The sequence below is a fragment of the Somniosus microcephalus genome, chromosome 11, assembly GCF_052327205.1.
Source record: "Somniosus microcephalus isolate GS21.2 chromosome 11, FLI_Smic_1.0, whole genome shotgun sequence".
Classification (NCBI taxonomy): Eukaryota; Metazoa; Chordata; class Chondrichthyes; order Squaliformes; family Somniosidae; genus Somniosus; species Somniosus microcephalus.
In genome coordinates, this window is record NC_140997.1 from 200,414,369 (window position 1) to 200,436,745 (window position 22,377).

Genomic DNA, 22,377 nt, shown 5'->3' on the forward strand with positions numbered 1-22,377 from the left:
TGTGTGCTCATCAGCTTTTTCCTACATAATTTGTGAACAAAAATAGAAAACAACCTATCTGATTGTGTAAAATCTTTCTACCCTTCCAAGAAAAGGTCTTCCCAGTCCCTGTGTCTCTTCTGATGAATAAACAAAACTTTTTAGAGACAACTGCAAGAAGTCTAAACCACAAAATGGTGACATTGTCTCCGTATAGACAACACAAACAAAACACAGTGCTTTACATTCCAAACGATCTGTGACCAACATCACAGGAGATGATCTTACTATCTTAAAATGATTGTGTCTAACATCATACAAACAGTCTATGTGCTGAGGTTTTCAAGCCTAAGTATAGATTCTATGTTTATACTTTACAAAATGTGTAACCTTTGTTCTAAAGAAGTTCTGCTGTTTCCAAATCTGTTCTGGCAGAGGAGTCACATTTTTAGTTGTCGAGATTGGATACTATTTCACCAGCCTATACTTAGTTCTTCATTATCTTTCACAACCTATTGAATAAGCCAGACAAATCCCACCATGGAAATCTTTGTATACAAAACTGTCTCTTAATTCTGCTTGCGTTCATGCTATTTTCCTCCTTGTGGGTTTTTCTAAATATGGATGATTATAATTAGAAGCCCTTGTATGAAGGGAATAACGCAGTGAGTAATCTGAGGGACTTGTCACCTGGAAACCAGTGTTTGGTGTCATACTGCAGTTAAAATGGTTGTAGTAACTTTGAGGAAGGTGAGCTACAAATTCCAGTCAAGGTGAACAAGATGTAAATGATTCTCTGAAACCTACTTCAGTCTTGACACCTCTACAACAGAGTCAATTGCTAAAGTTTCAAATCAGTATAGGCCACTAAATACTGTACCACCTCAAATGGGAAGGCCATAGCTATATAGAATACAGTGAGGGACACATCAGCTGTAAAGCCATGGTTCCTGTGCACTGTGGATGGGCCAGGATTTTAGAGCAAGGCTGATTTGTAAAGTACATTGTAAAGCAGTATTTTGAGAGCTGCTCAAGTTTCATGGGTTTGTGCTAATTAGTAATCCTGTCATAACTTCTCAGATTTAAGATGATGACGACAGCCACCATTTTAGTCTTAATATGCTAGATGTTTTATAGAACCCTCCTGTTCTGTCTGCTGGGGCATTTGTCATAGAACATTGATCCTAGCTAGGAACAATAGAAACATTATCTGTAGAGGCTTTTTGATGGTAGAAGGAAAGACAATATATTCTAATATAACAAGCCAGATAATATTTTGGTTCCCCACCCCTTTTTCATTTCTCACCTGAAAGTAGTTACTTGATGTGGTATAATTACACGGGAATCAGCAGTCCTCCTATACTTTACCCTAGTGGTCTTCATGTGTGAGCCTAGGCAGTGAGTGTTGGAACGCTGTTTAATCGTGGAAGCAATCTGAGTGTGCTACCATGGAGCCAAGTCTGTCACCTTTCCAAACGATTTTCTGTTTTGTTGAAAAGTTTTAAAAAAAATACACAATTCTCTAGTGTTGTCAGTAGATGTCTACAGTTGCTCATTATTACCTTGTTAAAAAGATCAGTGGGGTAATTTTCATCTTTATTACTTTCGGAGTGACTGCTGCCAACGATTGGAAGCTGCGCCGAAGCGTTCTGCACGTAAATCTGTGGTGGTTTAAGTATGAATGTATAATAATAGTCACCTCGCATGCCTAAATCTATGGAGCTATGGGTTGGTTTAATAATGTATAATAATAGCACGGGGTTGGTTTAAGTATTAATGTATGATATTTTCACGGGAGGAGGGTGGCGGAGATTTATTTGTACGGTGTGCAAGCTCCGTGTGAAGGGAAAGGAGAAGAAAATGAATAAAAATGGACATTTACCTTGTTTTGCTGGCACAGATTTCCTTTTCCTGATGCGGCTCTGTTCAGCAGTAGTGATCTCTTTTCACCAGTAGTGATCTCTTTTCACCACCCCCTCACCTCCTTTCTCTCGAAGTGTTTTCTTTGTAATGGCGACTATTTTCTTTTCAGTTAGCGAACAATCGAGAAAACACTGAAACTGCGCATGCACGACGACTTCAACTTCGTTGGCAGCAGTCGCGTCCTATTACTTTGGTGGCGGATTGCCTGGCTGTTACAGAAACTCATCAATTTTCATTTTCATTGCCGATTTACTGCCCAAGTGATGGTGAAAATGACCCCCAATATCCAGAAGTTAGAATTGGAGAGTTTGAGAGCTGTTTTCAACTATAAAATTAAGACTAAAATGGTGTCCTGACCGCACACCAAACAAAATCTGAGATAGACGCCTCAGCCGCTTGGAGCAGCAACTTTGCAAGTTCTGACTATGGGCATTTTTGTAGCTAGGATAAAGAAAAGAATGATGTCTGAAGACTGTCCCAACAAATAGAATAACAGGGACTATATGAAACACCTATCAGACTAAAATGGTAATCTACATTGAGTTGGGAATGAAATAGCTGCATTAAAAACAAGGGTGAGTTGTGTAATAGGCTAGATGATGTGTGGAGTGACCGAAATTATCCTATGTATGAACCAGTCCGATGGATGAAAGAGCAAAGCACCTTGAAGGCCTGCATTTTCAGTAAAGGGGGTGACGGCATTGTTATTGCCATTCACTGGTGGCCTGACCACATGGCGAATCCAGTCCTGCACGGCCTTGACTTAGGCAGCTCAAAAGTAGAAACATTAGATAACTGGCCACCTCCCTTGTCCACCTCGGTGACAAAGGCAATACAAATATTCCAAGCTCACTCACTGCCTATGTTCCTTGTAATTTTGCAGGCCATTCAGAATACCGCACATGCGTAGTTTTTACATTGAAATGCTGGCTGCACAGCTTCCTTGGAGCAGCGTGCGGCCACGTACCTTACAGGGGACACTGCCTGCGGTCTCGTATCATTTCATGGAAAGTGTATCTGCTGCTAGCCTAATTCAGTGAAATTGGATTGTGGTACATGAATCGGGAGCAGTTACAGCAAATACAGTATTCTGAGAACATTCATCTTGACGACACTAATGTTCACCAGCAATGAAGGTTGTGTCTCTCATTGAGTGAAATTTTCCACTATAGAACTGATGTAGAGTGGGAGAATTGGCTTTGTAGAAGGAACTGAGATCATAAGTGCCTGGTCAACTTAAAAGGAGGAATGATTGACCCTTTATTTCTGAGCTCTACGTAGTGCCATGGATACATCTGTGTATCATAACATTCAGAGGAGAACTATTGCACCTAAAGTGGAGTATTTTGCTTGTAAGGAACTACTGGGGGTGCTACAGTTTGACTGTATAATGTACAGGTTTGTCAAGTTTGGATCTGGTAAATAGTATTTAATAGGCTTCAACTTATTAAAAATTGTGTGAACAAGCATTTTTAAAAATGTGCTTCTTGATACTGGCCATAGTTATTAATATGCTTTTTCAGAAGAAATTTCATACAGCTGAAATAAATGGTATTTATTCTTTTTAAGACATGCAAGAGGAATCATCTCCAGCCCAGCTGCTAGTCGTTTCAGCAGAGGAGCGAAGTACTACACTAAAAGTGCTGCTGTCTGGAATATCAGAAATCAGGGGGTGAGCCACAAGAGAATTATTAGGATGTTTTTATTCCTTTCAGAAGTAGATTTAAAATGTATTGTTTTTGATGTATTTGTTTGAGATTGCGTTGAATCTGGGCCCAAAATTTTGATGGTACTGTTGTATTTCCAGAATTGAGCCAGAGCAGGAGTTCTACGTGCCATGATGTTGTGGCATTGACTGTTGTAAATTGCATGGTTAGATCATTTCAAACACAGAGGCTTGCATGCTTTGTAAATCACCTGAAATGCCTTAGAAGCGCCAGGAGGCAGGGTGGGATGGGAAAAATTAGAGATGGGAGTTAGACCCCGAGTGTGCCCTTGATGGTTACCAGGCATGCGCGGGGATGGAAAATACCTGGATGAGAAGCAGATACCATGTGCAGCAACAGGATATTAAACCTGTTGATGCTGAAAGGGGTAATACCAGTACTGAAGGAAACAAACAATCTATGAAAGAAGGATGGCAGCCATATTGAAGAGAAGAGCAGTAAACCTTTAGGGAGCTTATCCTGGAAGTTCTCCTCACAGAGATAGGAATAGGATGGCCTGTTCAGAGTCGGGGCCAAATACACACCAAGCATGTAGTACGCATTTTGTGGAAGGAGGTGGCTGTAAGAGCCACCTCCTTGACCCCCCCCCAGGATTTCTTTGCAATGCAAGAATAAATTAACCTCACCAGAGAAGCTAAGGTAAGCTACAAGTTTTCCTTGACCCTTCCTTGTAATCTCTTTGTATATGTGATATTCATTCAGTATCCTAATGGTACTCGAGGACTCTGATCCTTTCTCCCATTGTCATACAAATGCACCTCCCCTCACAGTGTGCTGTGAATGACCAAGCCTCCTTAATTTGCAAAACCTGTTCTTTGCTGCTTTCTTCCTCTCTCATAACTTTATGTATTAAATGGTTGTAATAAAAGACTTCACTGCAGTATTCATGTCTTGTCGTCTTCCTCACAGGAGAAGGTTGCTCATAACCATCAGGAATCTCACACCATGGGTGGTGGTATTGTAATTACCACCTCATCAGGAAGAAGCCATGCAGCTGAACCTACTGGGGATGGAGATATAGGAGGGCTGGTTGTAGCTGCAAGTTAGTCTGGACCATCTGAAGCTTGCCTGTTTAATTGTTTTGGAAGTGCAAAGCCTCTAGCGAGAAATGTGATTGGCATCTTCAAAAGCTATCATGGTAGCTACACAACATTATAACATTTTTTATTTAGATACACCAAAGCAAGATACCACTAAGGAAGAGAAAGAGGCAAGAAGCTTTCCATCTCTACCCAGCCAGCAACTCACCCAAGCTGTTATTCACCCTTCCTCTCACTCGCCAGCCCAGAGAAAGCCACCAGGGGAAAGGACTTCTGATGGTTCTAATGGGGGATTTTAACTGGGTGGGATATAATACACGAAGGTGCCAGAGGAGTCCGAGGTGAAAGTGGGATCTAAGTGGAGTGTGAAAGGTTCTAGAGGTCAGCCCATGGCTCAAGAGCCTGCGGATTCAGTTCTCTGGTGTCCTACTCTGAGAAGAAAGATCCTGCATGAGCTTTGCACTCACATGGAGGCAATGAGAACCATCTTTGAGGAGGAGACTAACGGCATGGGTCATCCTCGGTGCCAAAGATTCAAAACAGTACAGTGCTACCTGGTGCATGTGTCAGCACTAGTAACCTCTGCATCCGCTACCTCTGACAGAGGCCTCCCGATCAGTCAGTGCATCCGACGTGGATGCTTTGACTACTGGCTTTTAGACCCAGGGGGAACCATTTGGAGAGACTGCTGGCAACCAGCTTTGAGATGCCCGCTCAGGGTTTCTAGGATCTCAGTGATCAAGTCTGCTTGATCAGCAAGCATTCAGATCCAGGACCCAGCATAAGTGGCATGGCTAGAATTGGCCTTCATGATGCCATCCTTTCTCCTGATGACAGATCATGTTGGTAATGAGATGCAGGATCAGGCTGTCCATATACCTGGAGTGGTGACAGAGTGCTGAAGCGTTTTCCCGAGTTTCGCAAGCCCTGAGATAAGACCAACTCAGTCCCAAGAAGATACTACAGCCCTCGGGTAACAGCTAGTTGCGGTAGGATAGGTTTAAAAACAGCACAAGAGAGGCACTGGTGTAGGCACAGTGGCAGAAAGAAGCACCTTCTGCAAGTGTGTGTGTATATGAAGTCCACTGTTCTGAGTGATTTGTCTGTTTGTGTCTGAGAGGATAGAAACTTATTTCCACCAGTTGGGGAGTCTAGGACTAGGGGGCATAGTCTAAAAATTAGAGCCAGACCTTTCAGGAGTGAAATTAGGAAACACTTCTACACACAAAGGGTGGTAGAGGTTAGGAACTCTCTTGCACAAATGACAATTGATGCTAGATCAGTTGTTAATTTTAAATCTGAGATGGATAGATTTTTGTTAACCAAAGGTATTAAGGGATATGCGGCAAAGGCGTGGGTATATGGAGTTAGGTTGCAGATGGGCCATGATCTCATTGAATGGCGGGAAAAGGCTCGAGGGGCTAAATGGTCTACTCCTGTTTTTAAGCATCCCTGATTATAATCACTCAACCATTGGTGGCCGTGCTTTCTGTTGCCTTGGCCCTAAGCTCTGGAATTCCCTCCCTAAACCACTCCACCTTGCTACCTCTCTTTCCTCCTTTAAGACGCTCCTTAAAACTTACCTCTTTGACCACACTGCCCTAATTTCTCCTTATGTGGTTCGTTGTCAAATTTTTTGTCTTTTAATACTCCTGTGAAGCGCCTTGGGATGTTGTACTATGTTAAAGGTGCTATATAAATACACATTGTTGTTGTTGTTCCTGTGTTTGAAGGTTAGTTTGCAATAGGACACCTTATGCCTCCTTAAGCAGCCGCCTTCTGAGACATTCTCGAGAGCAATTTGGTCTGTAGACTCTAGTGATATGATACCTTTCAGTTGGCCAGGACACCAGGGAACTCTCCTGCTCCTCTTCGATTAGTGCCATGGGATCTTTTACATCCATCTGAGAGTGCAGACAGGGCCTCAGTTTATCGTCTCTCAGTGAACTCGGGGCTGCATGACAGTAAAGGAACTGCTGTAAGACAGCTTGCAGAATCCTGGGTTTCTTTCCCTTCTGTCTCCAAGTGGTTACTTCCCACTCATTTTCTAATGAAAACTTGTTCAGTTCTGAGCACCTTAAGTCCAAGAATCATCCTTGTTCTTCTCTGAAACCGTCCAATGCATCAATATCCTTTTTTAAAGCAGGGTGCCCAAAACTGAACATAACATTCCAGAACTGACATGCACAAGGTTGGAATAGTTTGTTTTGACTTGCAATGAATTGTCCTTGAAATAAATCATGCTGCGGTATTAGCCTGGTTCATGATAATTTTGCACTGACTGTTTTAGCAACTTAAAAGCAAATGATCAATATCACACCTCAAGCCTTACCTTAGTCCATCTTTTCAGACATGTCAAGACACTAGCGGAGCCTTGAGACTATTCCCAGGATGGTTTCTATGCTGTAAACCCTTGTAGAGTTGATACATTCCTTTACAGGCCAATGCACGATCCTTTATCGGTGCTCTTTCAGTTGCTATGCAATGCATCCAGGAACTAACCAACTGGGTGCTGAGAAAAAGCTTCTGGGCACACTGTCCCAGTCACTCAGAAGTGACACCATTCCTCAAAACTCCACTTGTGCAGTGAGGGACTGGAGGAGAGCAAAGATGCTGCATTTTAGTTACTGACCAATAGAAAGGCATCACAACATATGCTTGGATCAGAGAAATTACACCAGGGCAACCCTCCACGTTTCAAGCTAGAACTCCTACAGTTGAAGTAAACCTCTCAATAAAAGTTGATAAACTTCAATATAATGTCTTCTGAATGAGGGTGAATTTGGAAAAATTATACAATTTACAATAGATTTGAAGATCGTTTGCTGTCTCGTGTTATAAAATGCCTTTGGATTGGAAAATTGCAAATGTCACTATTATTTAAGGAGGGAGGGAGAAAACAGGTAACTGCAGACCTGCCAGTTCAACATCAATTGTTGGGAAGTTACTGGAATTTATCATGAGACACAAAGTGACTGAGCACTTGAACATGTATTGTCTGACCAAAGCGTGGCGACATGGATTTGTGAAGGGTAGGCCAGATCTGACTAATCTAGTTGAAATTTTTAATATTCCAGAAGGCATTTGATAAGGTTCTGCACAAGAGATTATTAGCAAAAATGAGAGCTCACGGAATTGAAGGTAACATTGTTATATGGGATGGTAATTGGTTGGGAGGTAGGAGACAGAGTAGAGATAATGGATTCATTCTCTGATTGGATAGATGTGACAAGTGATGTTGCCCAGGGATCTGTACTGGGGCCTCCGCTTTTCACCATATATATTAATAACTTGGATGAAGGAATAGAGAGTTGTATATCGAAGTTTGCAGATGATACTAAGTTAGGAGGGCACAGTAGGTTATGTGAATGGGAGCAGGAAGTTACAAAAGGACATAAAAAGACAAAATGATTGGGGAAAGCTGTAGCAGGTGCAGTTCAATGTGGCGTTGTGAGGTCATCCACTTTGGATTCGAGAAAGGCAAATTAGAATATTTTCTTAATGGTGAGAAACAAGGAGCTGTGGTGGAGCAAAGGGATGTAGGTATCCATGTACATAAATCGCTAAAAGATAGTGCACAGGTACAAAAAGTCCATTGTAATGTTGGCCTTCATCTCAAGGGGGTTGGAATACAAAAGTGAGGATGTGATGTTTCAGTTATACAGAGCCTTGGTCAGACCCCATCTGCAGTATTGCTTTCCGTTTTGGGCACTGAAGCTCAGGAAAGATATATTGGCCTTGGAAGGGGGAACGGTGCAGATTCACCAGAATTATACCAGGGCTTAAAGGGTTAAATATAGGACAGGTTGAGTAAACTTCGGTTGAGTTTAGAAGGTTGAGAGACGATCTAATTGAGTATTTTAAAATAATAGATTGGATAGAGTAGATACAGAGAAACTATTTCCTCTGAAACATAGAAGATAGGAGCAGGAGTAGGCCATTCGGTCCCTCGAGCCTGCTCCACCATTCAATGAGATCAGGGCTGATCATCCAAATTCAGTACCCTGTCCCTGCCTTCTCCCCATATCCCTTGATCCCTTTAGCCTTAAGAAATATATCCAACTCCTTCTTGAATATATTTAATGAACTGGCCTCCACCGCCCTCTGTGGCAGCGAATTCCACAGGTTCACCACTCTCTGGGTGAAGAAATTCCTCCTCATCTCAGTCCTAAATGGCTTACCCCTTATCTTTAGACTATGACCCCTGGTTCTGGATTCCCCGGCCATCGGGAACATCCTTCCTGCATCTAGTCTGTCCAGGCCTGACAGAATTTTATAGGTTGCGATGAGATCCCCTCATTCTTCTAAACTCCAGTGAGTATAAGCCCAATCGACACAATCTCTCCTCATACATCATTCCTGCCATCCTAGGTATCAGCCTGGTGAATCTACGCTGCACTCCTTCCATGACAAGTACATCCTTCCTCAGATAAGGCGACCAAAACTGCACACAATACTCAAGGTGCGGTCTCACCAAGGCCCTGTACAACTGCAGCAAGACATCCTTGTTCCTGTACTCTAACCTTCTTGCTAGGAAGAGGGCCAACATACCATTTGCCGCCTTATCCGCCTGCTGCACCTGAATGCTTACCTTCAGCGACTGGTGCATAAGTACACCCAGGTCTCTTTGCACTTCCCCTTCTCCCAATCTATTGCCATTCAAATAATAATCTGCCGCCTTGTTTTTGCCACCAAAGTGGATAACCTCACATTTATCCACATTATAGTGCATTTGCCATGTTTAGGCCCAATCACCCAACCTGTCCAAATCGTACTGGAGTTTCACGACATTCTCCTCACAGCATACCCTCCCACCCAGCTTTGTGTCGTCTGCAAATTTGGAGATACTACGTCCAATTCCCTCGTCCAGATCATTAATATATATTGTAAACAGCTGGGGTCCTAGGACCGATCGTTGCGTACCCCAGTAGTCACTGCCTGCCACTCGGAAAACGACCCGTTTATTCCAACTCTTTGCTTTCTATCTGCCAACCAGTTCTCTATCCAAGTCAATACCTTGCCCCCAATCCCATGTGCCTTAATTTTGCACGCTAATCTCTTATGCGGGACCTTATCGAAAGCCTTCTGAAAGTCCAAATACACCACATCCACTGGTTCTCCCTTATCTATTTTACCAGTTACATCCTCAAAAAATTCCAGTAGATTAGTCAAGCACGATTTACCTTTTGTAAATCCATGTTGACTTTGTCCGATCCTGTCACTGCTTTCCAAGTGCTCTGCTTAAATCTTTTATAATGGACTCTAGCATTTTCCCCACTACCGATGTCAGGCTTACCGGTCTATAATTCCCTGCTTTTTCTCTACCACCTTTTTTGAATAGTGGGGTAACATTAGCTACCCTCCAATCCATGGGACTGTTCCAGAGTCTATCGAGTTCTGGAAGATGACCAGCAATGCATCTACTATCTCCAGGGCCACTTCCCTAGGATGTAGATTATCAGGCCCTGGGGATTTATCGGCATTCAATCCCGTCAACTTCCCCAACACCATTTCCCTACAAATACGGATTTCTTTCAGTTCCTCCCTCTCATTAGTCCCTATGTTCCCCGACATCTCTGGGAGGTTATTTGTGTCCTCCTTTGTGAAGACAGAACCAAAATATGTATTTACTTGGTCAGCCATTTCTTTGTTCCCCATTATAAATTCCCCCGATTCTGACGAAGGGACCTACGCTTGACTTCACCAATCTTTTTCTCTTCGCATATCTATAAAAGCTTTTACACTCAGTTTTTATGTTCCCTGCAATCTGGTGGGGGAATCCAGAAAAAGAAGACATAATAAAATTAGAGCTTGGCATTTAGGAGTGAAATCTGGAAGCACTTTCTACATAAAGGGGAGTGTAAACCAGGAACTTGCTTCCCCAAAAAGCCGTGGATGCTGTATCAGTTGGAATTTTCATGACTGAGATCAATAGATTTTTGTTAGGTTTTTCAAGGAATATGGAACAAAGGTGAGTAAACGGAGTTGAGGTACAGAACATAAGAAATAGGAGCAGGAGTAGGCCATTCGGCCCTTCGAGCCTGCTCCGCCATTCTATGAGATCATGGCTGATCATCCAAATTCAGTACCCTGTCCCTGCCTTCTCCCCATATCCCTTGATCCCTTTAGCCTTAAGAAATATATCTAACTCTTTCTTGAATGTACTTAATGAACTGGCCTCCACCGCCCTCTGTGGCAGAGAATTCCACAGGTTCACCACTCTCTGGGTGAAGAAATTCCTCCTCATTTCAGTCCTAAATGGCTTACCCCTTATCCTTAGACTATGACCCCTGGTTCTGGACTCCCCGGCCATCAGGAATATCCTGCATCTAGTCTGTCCAGGCCTGACAGAATTTTATAGGTTTCGATGAGATCCCCTCTCAATCTTCTAAACTCCAGTGAGTATAAGCCCAATCGACACAATCTCTCCTCATACGTCATTCCTGCCATCCCAGGTATCAGCCTGGTGAATCTTCGCTGCACTCCTTCCATGGCAAGAACGTCCTTCCTCAGGTAAGGCGACCAAAACTGCACACAGTACTCAAGGTGCGGTCTCACCAAGTCCCTGTACAACTGTAGCAAGACATCCTTGTTCCTGTACTCGAACCCTCTTGCTACGAAGGCCAACATACCATTTGCCTTCTTAACCGCCTGCTGCACCTGCATGCTTACCTTCAGCGACTGGTGCACAAGAACACCCAGGTCTCTTTGCACTTCCCCTTCTCCCAATCTATTGCCATTCAAATAATAATCTGCCTTCCTGTTTTTGCCACCAAAGTGGATAACCTCACATTTATCCACATTATAGTGCATTTGCCATGTTTCTGCCCAATCACCCAATCTGGCCAAATCGTACTGGAGTTTCACGACATCCTCCTCACAGCTTACCCTCCCACCCAGCTTTGTGTCGTCTGCAAATTTGGAGATATTACATCCAATTCCCTCGTCCAGATCATTAATATATATTGTGAACAGCTGGGGTCCTAGGACCAATCCTTGCGGTACCCCACTAGTCACTGCCTGCCACTCGGAAAACGACCCGTTTATTCCAACTCTTTGCTTTCTGTCCGCCAACCAGTTCTCTATCCAAGTCAATACCTTGCCCCCAATCCCACGTGCCTTAATTTTGCACGCTAATCTCTTATGTGGGACCTTATCGAAAGCCTTCTGAAAGTCCAAATACACCACATCCACTGGTTCTCCCTTATCTATTTTACCAGTTACATCCTCAAAAAATTCCAGTAGATTAGTTGAGCATGATTTACCTTTTGTAAATCCATGTTGACTTTGTCCGATCCTGTCACTGCTTACCAAGTGCTCTGCCATTACATCTTTTATAATGGACTCTAGCATTTTCCCCACTACCGATGTCAGGCTTACCGGTCTATAATTCCCCGCTTTTTCTCTACCACCTTTTTTGAATAGTGGGGTAACATTAGCTACCCTCCAATCCATGGGTACTGTTCCAGAGTCTATCGAGTTCTGGAAGATGACCAGCAATGCATCTACTATTTCTAGGGCCACTTCCTTAAGTACCCTGGGATGTAGATTATCAGGCCCTGGGAATTTATCGGCCTTCAGTCCCATCAATTTTCCTAACACCATTTCCCTACAAATACTGATTTCTTTCAGTTCCACCCTTTCATCAGGCCCTATGTTCCCCGGCATCTCTGGGAGGTTATTTGTGTCCTCCTTTGTGAAGACAGAACCAAAGCATGAATTTAGTTGGTCTGCCATTTCTTTGTTTCCCATTATAAATTCCCCTGATTCTGACTGCAAGGGACCTACGCTTGACTTCACCAATCTTTTTCTCTTCACATATCTATAAAAGCTTTTACAGTCAGTTTTTATGTTCCCTGCTAGCTCACTCTCTCATATTCTATTTTCACTTTCTTAATTAATCCCTTTGTCCTCCTTTGTTGAATCCTAAACTGCTCCCAATCCTCAGGATTATTGCTTTTTCTGGCCAATTTATATGTCGTCTCCTTGGATCTTATGCTATCCCTAATTTCCCTTGTTAGCCACGGTTGAGTCACCTTTTTTGTTTTATTTTTATGCCAAACTGGGATGAACAAATTCTGTAGCTCATCCATTCGGTCTTTGAATGTTTGGCATTGCCTATCCACCGTCAACCCTTTGAGTGCCATTCCCCAATCAATCCTACCCAACTCGCTCCTCAGACCATCGTAGTTTCCTTTATTTAAATTGAGGACCCTAGTCTCTGAGTCAACTACTTCATTCTCTATCTTAATGAAGAATTCGATCATATTATGATCGCTCCGACCCAAGGGGCCTCGTACAACAAGATTGCTAATTAATCCTTTCTCGTTACATAATACCCAGTCTAAGATGGCCTGATCTCTGGTTGGTTCCTCGACATACTGGTCCAGGAAACCATCCCGTAAACACTCCAGGAATTCCTCCTCCACAGTATTGTTACTAATTTGGTTGGCCCAATCTATATGTAGATTAAAGTCACCCATGATGACTGCTGTGCCCTTATTGCACGCTTCTTTAATTTCCCTTTTCATGCCATCCCCAACCTCCGCCTTACTGTTGGGAGGTCTATATACCACTCCCACTAATGTTTTTTTCCCCTTAGTATTTCTCAATTCTACCCATACAGATTCCACATCATCAGAGCTAATATCCTTCATTACAATTGTATTAATCCCTTCTTTAACCAGTAATGCTACCCCACCTCCCTTTTTGCCTATCTTTCCTGAATATCGAATACCCCTGGATGTTGAGTTCCCAGTCTTGGCCATCCTTGAGCCACGTTTCCGTAATCCCAACCAAATCATATTCGTTTACCTCTATTTGCGCAGCCAATTCATCCACCTTATTACAAATGCTCCTTGCATTAAGACACAAAGCCTTCAGGCTTGGTTTTGTAACGCTCTTAGACCTATTAGAATTATGATTTACTGTGGCCACGTTTGATTTAAACCGTTGATTTTTCTGACTGCCACTTTTGTTTTTCTCCTTCCTATCTTTTGCTTTTATCCCTGTTTCCCTTTCCTCTGTCTTCCCTGCTCAGGTTCCCAACCCCCTGCCATTTTAGTTTAAACATCCCCCCCCCCGAACAGTGCTAGCAAACCTCCCCGCAAGGATATTTGTCCCGCTCTGGTTCAGTTGCAACCCGTCCGACTTGTACAAGTCCCACCTTCCCCAGAAGCAGGCCCAGTGATCCAGGAAACTAAAGCCCTCCCTCCTGCACCAACTCTTTAGCCACGCATTCATCTGCTCTATCCTCCTATTCCTATACTCACTAGCACATGGCACCGGGAGTAATCCAGAGATTACAACCTTTGAGGTCCTGCTCTTTAATCTGCTACCTAGCTCCCTAAATTCTTGCTGCAGGACCTCATCCCTCTTCCTACCCATGTCATTGGTCCCAATGTGAACCACGACCTCTGACTGTTCACCCTCCCCCTTCAGAATGCCCTGCAGCCGTTCAGTGACATCCTTGACCCTGGCACCAGGGAGGCAACAAACCATCCTGGAGTCACGTCTACGGCCACAGAAGCGCCTATCTGTTCCCCTTACGATAGAATCCCCTACCACTATTGCTCTCCCACTCTTTTTCCTCCCTTCCTGAGCAGCAGAAGCACCCCTGGTGCCGGGAAGTTGGCTGCTGCTGCCTTCCTCTGGTAAGTCATCCCCCTCAACAGTATCCAAATCGGTATACCTGTTTGAGAGGGGGATGGCCACAGGGGTCCCCTGCACTACCTGCCTGCCTCTACTGCTCTGCCTGATGGTCACCCATTTCCCTTCTGCCTGTGCAGCCCTTACCTGCGGTGTGACCACCTCATCAAATGTGTTATCCACGACCCTCTCAGCATCGTGAATGCTCCAAAGCCCATCCATCCGCAGCTCCAGCGCCGCAATGCCGTCTGCCAGTAGCCGCAGCTGGATGCATTTCTGGCACACGTCATCAGGGACACCGGCAGTGTCCCTGAATTCCCACATAGAGCAAGAGGAGCATAACACGGGGCTGGGCTCTCCTGGCATGACTTAGTGAATTAATTTAAATTAATTAAAGGGTATCACCAATTAAAGATATCTCTAAGGCGCTTGTATAGTCTACCAACAGTCCCCGCTACACCAGAAAAGACCCTAGTAACTATAAACTACAGAGTTAAAGTTTAAAAAAGAGAAATACTCACCAACCAATCACTAACCTGCTCCCTGGTGACGTCACACTGATTACTTTTTACCTCTCTCCCCGCTGCTGAGTTGGCAAGCCTCGCTGCTCCCTGGTCCGAACTGGTCGGGCCTCGGTACTCACGCCGGTTTTTATACCGGGCTCCTCCTCACTTCGCTGGTCCGAACTGGTCGGGCCTCGCGCCGGTTTTTATACCGGGCTCCTCCTTGCCTTGCTGCTCCCTGGTCCGAACTGGTCGGGCCTCGGTACTCGCGCCGGTTTTTATACCGGGCTCCTCCTCCGCCTCGCTGGTCCGAACTGGTCGGGCCTCGGGCCGGTTTTTATACCGGGCTCCTCCTCGCCTCGTTGCTCCCTGGTCCGAACTGGTCGGGCCTCAACTCCATTCACCGGCCCTATCGTCATATCCCTTGATGCCTTTACGAGTCAGAAATCTATCGACTTCTGTTTTAAATATAACCAATGACTGAGCCTCCACAGCCCTCTGGGGTAGAGAATTCCAAAGATTCGCCACCCTCTGAGAAGAAATTTCTTCTCATCTCAGTCCTGAATGGCCTACCCTTTATCCTGAGGCTGTGGCCCCTGGTTCTAGATTCCCCAGCCAAGGGAAACATTCTCCTAGCATCTACCCTATCAAGCCCTGTAATAATTTTGTATGCTTCAATGAGATCCCCTCTCATTCTTCTGAATTCAAGGGAATACAGGCCTAGTTTACTCAATCTCCTCTCATACGACAATCCCATCATCCCAGGAATCAATCTCGTTAACCTTTGTTGCACTCCCTCTATGGCAAGTATATCCTTCCTTGGGTAAGGAGACCAAAATTGTACACAGTACTCCAGGTGTGGTCTCACCAAGGCCCTGTATAATTGGAGTAAGACTTCTTTACTCCTGTACTCAAATCCTCTTGTAATGAAGGCCAGCATATCATTTGCCTTCCTAATGGCTTGCTGCACCTGAACATTCACTTTCAGTGACTCCTGTACAAGGACACCCAGGTCCCTTTGAGCATCTGCATTCCCCAATCTTTCACCTTTTAGGAAATACTCTGCCTTTCTGTTTTTTTCTATCAAAGTGGATAACTTCACATTTATCCACATTATATTCCATCTGCAATGTTCTCGCCCACTCACTGAGCCTGTCGAGATCCCCTTGAAGCCTCTTCACATCTGACACTTCCACCTAGCGTCGTATCATCAGCAAATTTGGAAATGTTACATTTAGTCCCCTCATCCAAATCATTGATATAGATTGTGAATAGCTGGGGCCCAAGCACCGATCCTTGCGGTACCCCACCAGTCACAGCCTGCCATCTTGAAAAAGACCCGTTTATCCCTACACTTTGTTTTCTGTCTGTTAACCAATTCTCAATCCATGCTAGTATATTACCCCCAGTTCCATGTGCCCTAATTTTGTTCATAACCTCTTGTGTGGAACCTTTTCGAAGGCCTTCTGAAAATCTAAATACACCACATCTACTGGTTCCCCTTTGTCTACTCCACTAGTTACATCCTCAAAGAACACCAATAGGTTTGTTAAACAGGATTTCCCTTTCATAAATCCATGTTGACTCTGCCCAATCTTACTATTAGTTTCTAAGTGCCCAGTTATTGCATCCTTTATAATAGATTCCAGCATTTTCCTAACTACTGATGTGAGGCTAACAGGTCTGTAGTTCCCCATTTTCTCTCTCCCTCCTTTCTTAAATAGCGGGGTTACATTTGCTATCCTCCAATCTGCAGGAACCGTTCCAGAATCGATAGAATTTTGGAAGATGACAACCAATGCATTCACTATCCCAATGGCCACCTCTTTCAAAACCCTAGGATGTAGGTCATCCAGTCCTTGGGATTTATTGACTTTTAGCCCCATTAATTTTGCGAGTACTTTTTTTTAAACTAATAATTGGTTTAAGTTCTTCATTCTCGCCACACCCTTGGTTTTCTCGTATTTCTGGGAGGTTTTTTGTGTCTTCCTCTGTGAAGACAGAAACAAAGTATTTATTTAATTTCTTGGCCATTTCCTCATTCCCCATTATAAATTCTCCCATCTCTGACTGTAAAGGACCTACATTTACCTTCGCCAGTCTTTTCCTTTTCACATACCTATAGAAGCTTTTACAATCCGTTTTTATATTTTTCGCTAGTTTATGCTCGTATTCCATTTTCCCTTTTTTTAAATCAATTTCTTGCTCCCTCTTTGCTGATTTCTAAAAGATCCCAATCCTCAGGCTGACTGCTTTTTCTGGCAACTTTATAAGCTTCCTCCTTTGACTTAATACTAGCTTTAATTTATTTTGTTAGCCATGGTTGGATCACTTTTCTTTTTGGGTTTTTATGCCCTAGAGGAATATATGTTTGTTGCAAATGATGCATTATTTCCTTGAATGTTAGCCATTGTATGTCCACCTTCATACCTTTTAGTGTAGTCTCCCAATCTACCATGGCCAACTTGTCCCTCATACCCTTGTAGTTTCCTCTGTTTAGATTGAAGACCTTAGTTTCAGATTGGACTACATCACTCTCAAACTTAATGTAAAATTCAATCATATTATGGCCACTTGTCCCTAAAGGCACCTTTACCACAAGATTATTGATTAGCCCTTTCTCAGTACACAGTACCAGATCCAGAATAGCCTGTTCCCTGGTTGGTTCCTCCACATACTGATCCAGGAAACCAATCTCGCATGCATTCCAAGAATTCGTCCTCCACACCATTAGTGGTAATTTGATTTGCCCAGTCAATATGTAGATTAAAGTCCCCCATGATTACCGTATTGCCCTTGTTACATGCACTACTAATTCCCTGATTGATGCTGTGCCCTACATTACCACTACTGTTTGGTGGCCTATACACAACTCCCACCAATGTTTTCCTCCCTTTGCTGTTTCTTAGCTCCACCCAAACTGATTCCAGTTCTACATCACGATCTGCCAAGCCAAGATCTTTTATCTCTACTGTACCGATCTCATCCCTTATTAACAGCACTACGCCACCTCCTTTTTCTTTTTTGTCTGTCTTTCCTAAATGTTGAGTACCCTGGAACATTCAGTTCCCAGCTTTGGTTACCCTGCAACCATGTCTCTGTAATGGCAATTGCATCATACCCATTTACTTCTATTAGTGCCATTAATTCATCCACCTTGTTGCGAATGCTACGTGCATTTAGATAAAGTGCCTTCAACTTTGCCTGTTTAATATTTTTCTGCACTTTGACCCTCTTTACTGTTGGCCTTTGTTTCTGCTCCCTACTAGTTTTGCTGACTACTTTTCTAACTTGCACTTCCAGCTTTGTTTCTCTCCGTTCTGGGCCCACACTTAGGTTCCCAGCCCCCTGACAAACTAGTTTAAATCCTTTCCAACAGCACTAGCAAACCCCCCTGCGAGGATATTTGTCCCGGTTCTGCCGAGGTGTAATCCGTCCAGCTTGTACAGGTCCCACCTTCACCAGAATCGGTCCCAATGACTCAGGAATTTAAATTCCTCCCTCCTACACCATCTCTCCAGCCACGCATTCATCTGGTCTATTCTCCTATTTCTGCTCTCGCTAGCACGTGGCACTGGCAGTAATCCTGAGATTACTACCTTTGAGGTCCTGCTTTTTAATTTATTTCCTAGCTCTCTATATTCTGTTTGCAGGACCTCATCCCTCTTTCTACCTATGTCGTTGGTACCGATATGGACCATGAGGCTGTTCACCCTCCTCCTTCAGCATGTGTTACAGCCGCTCAGTGACATCCTTAACCCTGGCACCAGGGAGGCAACATATCATCCTGGAGTTACGTCTGTGGCCACAGAAATGTCTTATCTGTTCCCCTTACAATAGAATCCCCTATCATTATTGCTCTCCCACTCTTTTTCCACCCCTCCTGTGGAGCTGAGGCACTCGTAGTGCCAGGGACTTGGCTCTTGCTGCATTCCCCTGAGAAACCATCTTCCCCAGCAGTATCCAAAATGGAAAATCTGTTGGAGAGGGAGATGGACCCAGGGGACTCCTGCACTACCTTCCTAGTTCTTTTACTCTGCCTGGCGGTCACCCATTCCCTTTCTGCCTGTGCACTCTTTACCTGCGGTGTGACCACCTCGTTTAACGTGCTATCCACGTAGATCTCAGCCTCACGGATGCTCCACAGTGACTCTAGCCACAGCTCCAGATCCGAAACGCGGATTTCGAGTAGCTGCAGCTGGAGACACTTCCTGCACACGTGTTTGCCCTGGACACCAAAAGTGTCCCCGACTTCCAACATAGCACAGGAGGAGCACTCCACATGCTGAGCTGCCTGCCATGTCATGCCCTTAATTTACTCTCTACTTCCTCTAAATTAAAGAATATTAATGCACTAGGGACCTTGCTTAACTTTACACACTACTTACGCTAAACTAGAGACCTTAATTTTACTTTAACGACGGGACTGTAGAAATACTCACCAAGTCCTACTTACCAATCAGCTCCTTCCCTGGTTGTGACGTTTTTTTAGCGGTTTTGCAGTTGTTGTTTGACTGCTCTCGCTCTCGGACTCTTCCTTTGGTGTAAAGCAAGAACCAATTCCGACAGGGTGAAAAGTTAGGCGAAGCAAGGGAACTCCTCCTTCCACTCCTCACCTAATTCCCTCACCCAACTCCAGCACTCTGTTCAAATCACACTCCAAAGCCTGTTTTTATAGGCCCTGAAACAAAGGAGCTGGCTGAGCCCTGCTACAGGAAAACCAGTTTAATCTAGTTTCCCTAATTAACTGCCTTCAGCTGCTCTGAATTGTAGGCCTTGTATATCCCTGCTTAAGGCTGTGAAATTTAGATTTTTAACAGTAACAGTAAATGTGAAACAAACAAAAGTTTGATATTTAGACAACAGTTAAGACTCCCTCACTCACCCAACTCCAGCACTCTGTTCAAACCGCACTCATCCATGATCTAATTAAATGGCTCGAGGGGCTGAATGGCATACTCCTGTTCCTATGTTCTTAAAATTAGTATGATAATTTGGGTAAATCTCTCAACTTCTGGACATCCTGTGTAAAAGTTTTGATCTCAGTATTTTGATGGCAAAAGTTGATCAAGTTCCACATCTGCAAACAACACTTGGAAATGTTGTAATTGAGTTGATTAAATAGATACAAACACATGAGAACATATTCCATTACTTTACATATGTCCATAGAACATTATAATAGTCCATAGATGCATATATGAAGTCAGTAAAGTTATTGATCTGTTAGAATATCTCGCGAAGCAGCAAATTTTTTTTTAATGTGCGCTTATTTAAATGTTTTTTTTCCTGTGTATGACAGGGTCAACCAGCTTATGCTGCTTCAGCAGAAGAAGTTGCTCAAGGATTGAAGGGGTCTGGAGATTCAGGAGACCATGGTTCAGAGGAACATGAGAAGCCTCAGTCAGGCCTTGCAGCAGACTCTTCAGATAGCTCTCCTGCTGAAAATGGAGTTTCAGATGAAAGTAAACTTGTTTCCCAGCTAAATGGAAACAAAGGAGACATCGGGGCTTCCAACCAAACTGAAAGTGCCTTGAATAATGACTCTAAAATGTGCAATACAACTCCTCACTTAAATGCACTAACTACAGATGGCAGTTGCAATAGAGATGAAAATCTTGGTACTGCTGTCTTGAAAAAGGAAGAGTAATGTTTTTTTTTGTTTTTTGTTGAGGGGGTGAAGGATGTTTGGAAGGTTACAGAATAGGAATATTTGAAAAGGAAGGCCTACAGTTGCATACATTATTTTCTTCTCCATAGAGAAACGAGGACATTGGAAATTCGGATCCCTCTTTGATGTCAGCTGTTTAACAAGCAATCTTTTCTAGCCAGTTGCTGTTGAATGCTACCAAATGGAATGAAGAGCATTTGACTCCCACATTTGAAATGGTATTACAAGACATTCAAACTGGTTATGACAATTTACATTTTCTTTTTCAGAAGGTAAAGCAAATATGGCTTTAATTTGGCAGTCTTTAATATAGGTTAAAATACAGTACAGTACTTGGCACCATAACTTTGCCATCTTAATTGATTTTATGTGTTGTGTCAGTTGCTTATTTTAAGATTTAAATTTCATAAGCCTGCAAAAGGCACAGAACCACAAAAAATTCTATTACTTCAGTGTCATTAGTTTTGGTGTGGTTATGTCAGCAAAAGATTTTTAAAAATTAAATAATTCAATGTTAAGTTACTAGACAGTAATATCGCAGCTTCAGTTTTGGCAAACTTTTAAGAAAAAGCAAATATGTGTAAGAAGCAAATTACATGTCGAGAAACAACTGAAAACATTCATTGAAGATGCAGATGACCTTTAAAAATAGTTAAACATCACCATATAATTGATACGTTTTGTGAATATGACAGCTCTTACCATACATCCGTGAATCAATGAAATCAGTGGTTTTTGAATCAGATGTAGACATTAGTACTACTTTGGCTAAACTTCTGCATGGTTCATAATTTTTGAAGTGTGTAGTTAATATTATGCATGTTATCGTCCTCTTTCTTCCATCCTACAAGTACTGTGCCCATTTGCAAATTTTAAAACAGTTAGTCATAGTCCTATAAAACGATGTTAAAATATGTTTAGTCATTAACTGATCTTGCTCTAACCTTAAATTTTGTGGTTATTGACCTCTGTTGCATTTATTCTAAAACCTACAAAAATTATCTAGCCACTCTGAATGATTAATGTTAACCCTGGTGTACTCATCGCTACTGTATTCATATTGTTCTCTGTTGCTGTTTTATGCATTTGTATTAGCAAAGTGATCTTTCTACAAAATTCTTGAAAAGCTTCAATCTTCAAAAAAAAAATTACCCCCTACGTAGCAGACAATTCAGCAAATTGCTCGTTTTTAAAACTTTCCCATCAAGAGTTTAGTATAAGCAAGTATAATTGTATCGTTTTGCTGTTTTTGTTAGTGTTTCAACCCTGATGTACTTTGAATCAGAATCCTTACTTTATTATTATTTCATATAATTTTCCTGATGCTCTTCATCACCCATTAGTGAACAGAAATAAAATGTAACCCCGCCCCCCCAAAACCCCTGCCCGCAACAGCTACATAGTACCTTTTCTGTAAGTTGAAAGGAGTTCTACCTACATATGGACTGTGCAAGAATGAACTACTGTTGGGTTTGCTCGGTTGTTGATGGATTATGGTATGGTGTAATACTGGAAGGCTATTGAATGCAACTTACAATGCTTAATAAAAATCTTTATTCTTTTAGTATAAACCATTGGTGGTTCTTTTTTTCCATTGATCAACTGAACTGTCTTGAATTTTGCTGGGAAGTTGGGAGTAACTTGCATTTCAGTCTCTCATGTTGCTGATAATTGTACAGAAATTGGGTTTTTGAAATTTCATACACAACTTACTCGCAGTTTTACATCTCATAACAGAACAAAAGTAATTAATAGTGTTGATCAAATTTGTGCTAATGCCCATTTTAATTTGCTTTGTTTTGAAATTATCGCACAAGTGTTTAAATATGAATTGATGTAGTGGGTTAACATGGTAAACTGAAATAATTTTCAGAATATATACCCTC

At 42.8% G+C, this 22,377-nt stretch overlaps 1 protein-coding gene across 3 annotated transcripts in view; it reads left to right on the forward strand.

Annotated features, from left to right (window-relative positions):
• LOC147111120 (constitutive coactivator of PPAR-gamma-like protein 1 homolog) overlaps positions 1-22,062 on the forward strand; it is a 145,143-nt gene extending 123,081 nt beyond the window's left edge. For 2 of the 3 annotated variants that reach the window (XM_086001687.1, XM_086001689.1), the window contains exons 16-17: positions 3,472-3,574; positions 20,123-22,062. In XM_086001687.1, coding sequence (XP_085857813.1) covers positions 3,472-3,574; positions 20,123-20,470 — 451 coding nt within the window. In that variant the 3' untranslated portion in view covers positions 20,471-22,062. Of the gene's footprint in view, positions 1-3,471; positions 3,575-4,538; positions 4,757-20,122 lie in introns of those variants that run through there. The other variant, XM_086001690.1, reaches the window with a different exon arrangement.
• The last annotated feature ends 315 nt before the right edge of the window (positions 22,063-22,377 follow it).